Raw genomic sequence first — 7986 nt, 5'->3', positions numbered from 1 at the left:
GGTTATTAAGAACCCCACACTGGAGCTATCGTCGCCGATCCTGCTAAGCCGATGGGCTGCTGGGGCCAATTAGCAACCTCTTTCTAACCTCGCACCCTCCGGTGGAAATGCGCCATAAATGGACGGGATCTGGGAATCGAACACGCTATCATTTTTGCATGATGACGAACAGAGGTAACACTTGCGTTTGGCCAGCCACCTTCTCAGCCTTGGCGACAGCGTTGAACATGTTTGTTTAATAACCGTGAAAGTCGAAGCTGACGGACAGATTTACCTACCTGCTTCGAAACAGCCTCGCAGTCTGCGTTTAAATTGTGGAGCTCAAGTGTGTTTCTCATTTCTCACTCTTGACATTATTTGTATTTCAAACTAATTTCTTGTTCTGGTTGTGTTGTGTCCCTTGTTGAGCACTTTGGGGTTTCTGTTTTGTATGCTCTGTGTAATTAAAGTGGGATTGATGGATTGCATTTCTGTTTTTGGTTTGTGAGAGTGGATGCAGTATGGTAAATATTGTTACATATACACAACTTCATGGAAAAATATTAATACTGCATAAGTAGCTCACTGACAGCTATGACAACTTGATGGCAATACGTCATTGTGTTAAATGTTTGTTATTCCTAGATGTAACATCAACATTTATTTTCCCAACAGAAGACATGCAAAGTTACCTCAATGCTCAAAAACGTTGTTAAACTAGTGAGACCATAACAAAAGATAGAGAAGATCCTTTAAAATTTTATTTTTAACATTAAAAACAGTTATAACATCATACTCAAAACAGAAATCAAGAGCATCCTTATACGTACTGATTTTGTTCTTACAAAAAATGTGTTGAAGTTCCAATATGCATTAAAAGGCAAAAATGCAGAAGTTGTTTATTTTTTAGTTAGTTAGCTGTCATTCTACCGGGGGTAGTTGTTTTTGTTTTACAACCACGTTATAGAACCATAAAACTGCTTTTGCCTGCCATGGATTGTGTAGGGCAGCCAAACGGCACTGGGATAGCTGTATATTTACACAAACAGCAGAATGGTGCTGGCATCCATTGGCTAGCCAGTTCAACCTATCGGGAGTGCATAGCCCTATTCCACTTGGACCCTTAACAGAAAGGCAGTCTGCAGGTGATGTTCCTCTTAAAGATGAAATACTATTACGTTACTGTGGTCGGTTGGGTCTGAAATACTTTGCATTCTTTTGGTCTCCTCTCAAAGATGCACGTCAGATTTCAGTAAACAAAGAAAATAGGTTTTATCTCAAATGTACTATCCGGGGGGAAAACTCTGCTGCCACTAGTCACTTTAAATGCGAACACACTGTCTAAAGCATATTTGTCTGGGTTTAAATAGTAAAAAAAAAAACACACAAAAGTGCGGCAAATAATCATAGAGATCACATGTCCTCACACGCAGAGTAAAAACATATAGACCAAGAACACAACTTTATTTGCTTTTTTTTTTAAACTTTTAGGTCTATTTCATTCTTTAGTTTTTTTTGCCGTCTCAAGGTCCACGGGCCCCAAGGTAAGTGTGGTTAAGTCCTGCCCTCATATAGCAGGTATTCTAATCAGCACCAGTAGAAACTGTGTGTGTGTTCCTTTGCACCCCACCCACCACCATGCCATTCTCTCCTCCTCCCACCCCCCTCCCCCTCCCCCCCCCCCCCCCCCCCCCCCCCTTCGGTCTCACACCCTCAGGGTAGCGGTCATCAGCTGGTGGCAATCCAACTCCCCTCGTGGCTCCAGCGGTCCGGGGAGCCTAAGGCCGGTCTTCTGGTCCACACACCAGCACTTCCCTCGCTGTCCGTCACGAGCTGGGTGGCACTGGGGTGTTTAAAAACAAGAAAAAGGGGATGTGGGATGTTATTTACATTGGCCGTGCTTCCGCGTGCGGCCCACTATTTAACATGCTGAGGGGGAAGCCTGTATTTGTTTGTGTGGTGCTGCGGGTCTTAGTGGGAGAAGCAGCTAGCCGGCCGCGATTGGCAGGGGTCCACGGGCCGTGCGGTCGTTCCGTCCGACGCGAGGCAGTTATAAGGTGCTGGGGGAGACACGCCACATCTGTCGTCCGCTCGCTACCCACCCCTGAGTCTCTTGGGCAATTTCAAAACATCCTTTTTTGAGACCGGCTTAAGCTCTTCCAGTTAAACCGACGATACCATGAAAAGATTCCCCCACTGGTTCTCTCCTGACCCGGGCTTTGCTCGCCCCTGGTACCACAAAGTTTTACCATAGTGCAATTATAGTAAAACAGTAAACACATGCCTTTGAATGGGCCTCAGAACTACGCCCTATAAAAGCCCTGCAGACGGACGGTTGAGCTGTGTTGCCCAATCAGATCCTGGAGACCTGGGGCTTTTGGAAAAAGGTCTGCTTTTATCACACACTCGCCTTCTGTTGCTTTGATTGCACATGTGCCTCTCTGCTTCTCTCACGCAGCCTTATCTGCCTTTCTGGCCTCTCTGTTCAGCTCGTTCTCTCCGGTGCGCGCCAGTTGCTTACAAAGGCTTAGCACCGAAGCAGAAAGGTCGTCCAACACGTAACAGTATCCACCTCTCAATGATGGAGGTATTATTGGTAAAACAATTGTATGGGGTTTAAAGAGCAATAAATGTCTGTTCATTGGCCGGCACTCCCGCCCGACTCCAGTGCGTTTCAAGAAACCCTGTGAGCCGCCTCTGAGCTGGTGTGTCTGTTTTCATCTCTCTTGGATCACCAGATGATGAAGTAGTCCAGATCCTCGTTGCTAAGGCTGCAGTTGGAGGATGAAAATGTGCTTTTAGGCTATAAACCCAGACAGGAGATGGATGGATCTGTACCTAATGTGTAATAACATCCCGCTCCCTGTCCTACGTCAATAGTTTAACTGGAAAACCTTTGGATCTGCCGTTCATATTATTAAAGTGCCGCTTCAGTTACAGACCTGTTTGGTGTGGAAATCTCCATTTTTGTCACAGTTGGGTATAGGGAAGGAGTAGAGGTCTTCGTGCGTGCGAGTGTTCGATGCCAGCCTGTCCAGGGCCCTTTGAAGCTCAGCGCGGCACGGAGCCTGTGGGGGGGGGGGGGGGGAACAAAAGCATTGTGGGCCGCTTGGTAATGACTCGGGCTCCTTCTCTGTAAACCTTGTCGTTTCCATTCCCTCGTTTGTCACCAGATATGATATTCCCGACGGAAAAAACAAGGGGAGAGAGGGGGAAAAAAATAACAAACACTGAGACACAATTGTAAGCACATGTCCTGGGCAAACGTTCAACATTCTTTTGTTTCTGTGTTTCGTTTTTTTGTTAAGCAGGGACGCGGGGAAGGGGTCTCTCTTGTCATGCTATTGCACAAAACAAAGGGTAAATAAAACACAAAGTAAGATTTTGCCAAGAGCGTCATTGGGAATAGCGTGTCCCCGGTTTGGGAGTCTAGTGTGTGTGTGTGTGTGTGTGTTGGAAGGACAGACTGTGCCTCTTACCAGCGAAGCCCTGGGGTCTTCCCTGGCATTGTTGCTCCTCTGGTTGGTGGATTTGGGAAGTTGGCGCGCCAGGGTCTTCTGTATGCAGCGCTTGTCCTGCAGACTGCACCGGATATTGCTGTTGTTGGGATGCTCGGGGATGATCTCATCCTGCCGAGTCATGGCTAGAGAAAAAAAGAGTGGTGGACCGTCGTTGAGAAAGAAACAGATGTGGGTCACGCGTGTGTGTTGTGCGTCCTAGGAGGAGGACGGACGTTTCTGTACTTTCCTCCCGTAATGTGATGTGTAAGAGCAGCATGGCATGAGCGGCAGGTTCCCTCGGTCATTTACTTAAGTATGAAATATAGAAGATTAGTTCTCGCTACTGTTTTGTTCTCCCTCTCCCTCTCTGTCTCACTCTCTCTCTCTCTCTCTCTCTCTCTCTCTCTCTCTCTCTCTCTCTCTCCCTCTCTCTCTCCCTCCCTCGCCCTCTCTCTCTCCCCTCCTATCCCCAGCCGGTACAGCTGAACACACAGTGTTGAAATGTAGGCTAGAAAACAAGGCCAGGTTAACCTTAAGGACACAGAGGAACGGCTCTCTGGGAGGTCATCGCTTACTCTTTTTTCCCGTCCTGGTGCTTTTATTCCTTCCCGACAACTGTACTGTATCCAGCCCCCCAACAGGGCTCAGGCATTTTAAACGTTACCACATTCGGCCCTGGCTGCCCTGGCTCTGCCCACGGTTGTCACTGTGCCACAATCACCTTCTGCATCCCTGTAATCCTGAGGTTCTGTTGCCCTGCAGGCATCCAGCTGCTTCCTCCGAAACCCCCTCTGACCTCTTCCTCCCCCGTCTCCCCGACACACCACCTCACCTCACCCCACAACACAACACAACACAACACGCACCGCTCTCCGCTCTCCTTGGTGTTGACACCCGCACAGGGCCTGCTCGTCCAGGGAACCGGGGGCAGGGTGAGGGCGTTGCGTGATGTGTTCATGTATACTGTAACACGTGCTGCTGTGTTCCACCTGCCTCCGGTCTGTGAAGGCAGCCAGCGGTGCCTTGCTCCTGAATGGCCTTTCATATCACCACTGTGGTCGATGCGTCTCTGGGTCTCTGCGATTCGGTTTAATCGTCGCTGTTTCATTTGTTTTTCTTTTATCATAATAACACATTTGACTAGTGCTATGATGTGAAGCAAGGTGGATAGATGGTTCAACTGGTTATAGTGCTTGACTTATTTTAACATTAGAGACATGTGGTTTTTGCAGCCCCCGTTTTTGCATAGAGGTCCGCAGAGTCCTGCTAATGCAGAGCCCGGCAGGATTCCTGAAGTCTGTTTGTCGTTTTAGTGCTGTTCCTCTTATCCCTGCCCATCAGCACTTTCTCCCCCCAGACCAGCGAGGTTTCAGCTGTTTTCCCTGATCCCAAGTCCTCCTTTCTTTCCTCTCTCCTCACGCTTTCTTTCAGAGTTGCCCCATGCTCACCAGCCAAGGTCACATGGCTATAGGTTAGGGGGGGCTGTGTCCTGTTTGCTGCCATTGTGGTCTTCCTGTGAACACCACTGAACACCACTGTGTGCAACGGGTGACTGGATTCCTAACAAGCTGATTACAATGTACCGCCCGGTAAAAAAAGTTGCAGGTGTTTAGCGATATTCAATAGATGCTCAAATCTGATGAAGGAGAAAGTCGGTTCTTGTTCAGGGCAATTCATTGTGTGTTTGTATAGCCCAATGTGTATTTGTGTAGCCCCTAATCACAGGTACAGTTTCAAAGGGCTTCAAAGGGCTTAATATTTATGATACCTCCCTGACCCTAGCCCCCCAAAGGGCAAGAAAAACTCCCTTAATTAGCCTCACATCAAGGGATTGGGTACTTTGTCAACAAGTTTTAGCGGTTATGATACCATCGTCAAATTAATGTTTATATGGATATTTGTGCAACATTTCTTCTAAAATTAAAATTATCCTTACCAGCTCAGAGTAACGAGCAATAAGTAAGACTATGATACTAAAGTGATCTTAGGGTTTAATCGCGGCTAGCCAAAAGCAGCCCGGTGGGGGTCTTCACCAATGACCCCTGAATGTGGGTATGATGAATGTACCGGGATGTTTGTGGGGTTGGTGAGTGATCATATTGTGTTATTCTGGCTCCGTTTCAGGGCCAACATACTTTCTCCGAATTGGAGATTTTGAGAAAATACACTTAGTCTGTGTGGCCAACCTTCAGCCTCATGGGTAACTGCCGATGTTCTGCAGTTAAAGTACATTCATATTGCATTATATAACTGGATTAAACTGTTATCCAGTCATCAACTTTTAACTGGAAAGAGGAACGAAAATTGAATCCAGAAGAAAAACTATCGCAGGGCGTTCAGCATTGGGTATACATTTTCACGGTGTGGAAAAACTCTAACTCACGTAAGAAAAGCCTTATCAAAAAACATCCTGACCAAAAACATTTGGCCTCCAACTATCTAGTAGATGCATCAGATGTCTGGTCTGCTGCCTCATTCCTGTTTTCTTTGGGAGGAAAACATGTCCTAGGGCATTTTGCACTGCGCAAACACTGGAAATTGAATCGTATTTTTTAAGTCGGCCGTGCTCCACAGGGATGCGACCTCTGTGGTAACATTTCCTTGTTACCTATTTCAACAGCGGACTTGCAACACCACGACTTGCTGAAAACAACCCACGGTTTGAGAACAATCTACCAATCCTTTTTAAGGGGCAGTTTAAATGTCTTTAAGGCAGTGCTTATTTTCATCCAAAAAAGCATATAGGCTATATTAATAGTATTTACTTGTATTCTTTTTTTAATCAAATAATAATAAATAACCACAACATCACCAGTAACATGTTCCATGATGTATATCAGCAAGTTAATAGTCAAGAGGTCTGTTGCACTATTGCTAACAGCTTGCCATCATAAAAAGCTCTAGAAATGTGCCAGCTTTCCTACTACCGCCGTGTGAATTCACTGGCCTTCCAAGATGAAGGACATGTTGTTGCCTGGGGACAAAATCCAATTGTTTGTCTACCTCCCCAGCCCCAACATCAGAAGGGGGTCCTTGCTCATTCTGAGAATACAATTAGCTAATAACATTAAGTCCAGCATCACCGTCACACATCCAGCTGTCTAAATGTGCAACAGAACCCAAAGTAAGCAAATACTTTGCATCAGGGGACATCTGCTGCGGAGGACTCGAGGAAAATCCACGTTGGGAACAAACGGAGTAACGCCACATCTTGGCTCACTTAATAACGGCACACTGCAAAGCATTTCCTCATACGCTCACACATTGTGAGAGACCTCAGATGGTTTGAGCCTGAATGTTGCATTTAATCGGCCTCAGGTGTGGAGCGAGGTTTGTGTTCTGTGGAGGTACTTGGCAGACGCCCCCCTCTTCCGACTCACCACTGCTGGTGCCTTAAGGTGAGGCGGTTTGCCTACATGACATCTGTATCCGTTTTTAAGATGACATGCAAGTTACAGTTTAAGAGAAACATTTCAATATAACCCCGGGTGGGGACTCATCTGGAAGGTTTTAACGACGCGCAGAGCGTGCAAGGTGATTTATTCGGCTTATGAAGATAAAGACTTGGAATATCACAACGCTGTAAGGAGTAACCCCGTGTTCTGGAAAATGTGAGGAGTTGTTGCGCACGGGAAAATGAAAGAACAACTTCAGCCAGGGATAATAGAAAGGAATTCAGTTATTGTTGCATTACTACCGCAGTTAATCATTTCGTATTTTCCTGTCTCGGTATAACAGCCCAGCGCTGTTATATTGCCTAAATGTGCTTATATGCATTGCAGGAGCTTGATACTCTGAAAGAAATAGGAAGCTCTTCTGACATAAAGATCTACCGGTCCATACAGATCATGCAGATTCTCATTGGGGAGGAGTAGGACAGAGCATCCTTTAGCCACGCTGCGACAACAGCACATCACACATCTGTCCGTGTTGCTGATGTGGCAAAACGTTCCCCACATCGTCGTCACGTGTTTCGGATTTTGCCCGGAATGGGAACGATGGTTTCCCTGAAAGAAGCCCCTCTTCTATTTTTATCTGGTCGGTTGGCTGTTGCTAAGAGTGTGTCAGTGTGGGTCTTGCCTCCACCAGCAGGCACACCAGCGCCTTAATAATTCATAGGAGCGGTGCATGCACCACACAGCTACATCCTCCCTTGTGCTTGAGACATAGTGGCTCTAGACGTCTCTCCCCCCCCCCCCCCGTCTGCCCTGCCAGGGTTTACGTTAAACATTCTGAAAACTCTTGGGCCGGTGGCGCGGCCCGAGAGTATTGATATACAGAGAGATTTACTGGGCACGGCGGCCATGCTTTGTTATGACAAATTCCAGGAGGTAACAAGAAGCCGTGACTCACACAGAACAGGGGCTCCAGGACACGCACAAACACACACAAACACACACACACACACATGCATCAACACACACGCAACAACACAAACAGACAGACGCATACACACACACACACACATGCACGCACGCACACTCTCACACTCATGAACAGACACACA

The 7986-nt window shown here is 46.9% G+C and overlaps 1 protein-coding gene across 1 annotated transcript in view; it reads right to left on the bottom strand.

The window, feature by feature from the left end:
* Window positions 1-1684: 1684 nt before the first annotated feature.
* LOC307071166 (insulin-like growth factor-binding protein 4) overlaps window positions 1685-7986 on the bottom strand; it is a gene marked incomplete at its 3' end in the record, with an annotated part of 11215 nt that continues 4913 nt past the window's right edge. The window contains exons 2-4 of the mRNA XM_079730077.1: window positions 3459-3622; window positions 2922-3047; window positions 1685-1822 (exon numbers count right to left, since the gene is read on the bottom strand). Of these exons, the coding sequence (XP_079586203.1) occupies window positions 1685-1822; window positions 2922-3047; window positions 3459-3622 (428 nt within the window). The remainder of the gene's footprint in view (window positions 1823-2921; window positions 3048-3458; window positions 3623-7986) is intronic.

This window comes from Pollachius pollachius, assembly GCF_949987615.1.
Source record: "Pollachius pollachius genome assembly, chromosome: 2".
In the NCBI taxonomy this organism is placed as follows: domain Eukaryota; kingdom Metazoa; phylum Chordata; class Actinopteri; order Gadiformes; family Gadidae; genus Pollachius; species Pollachius pollachius.
Note: the sequence above shows the minus strand (reverse complement) of the source record. Positions and strands in the feature narration are given on the sequence as shown.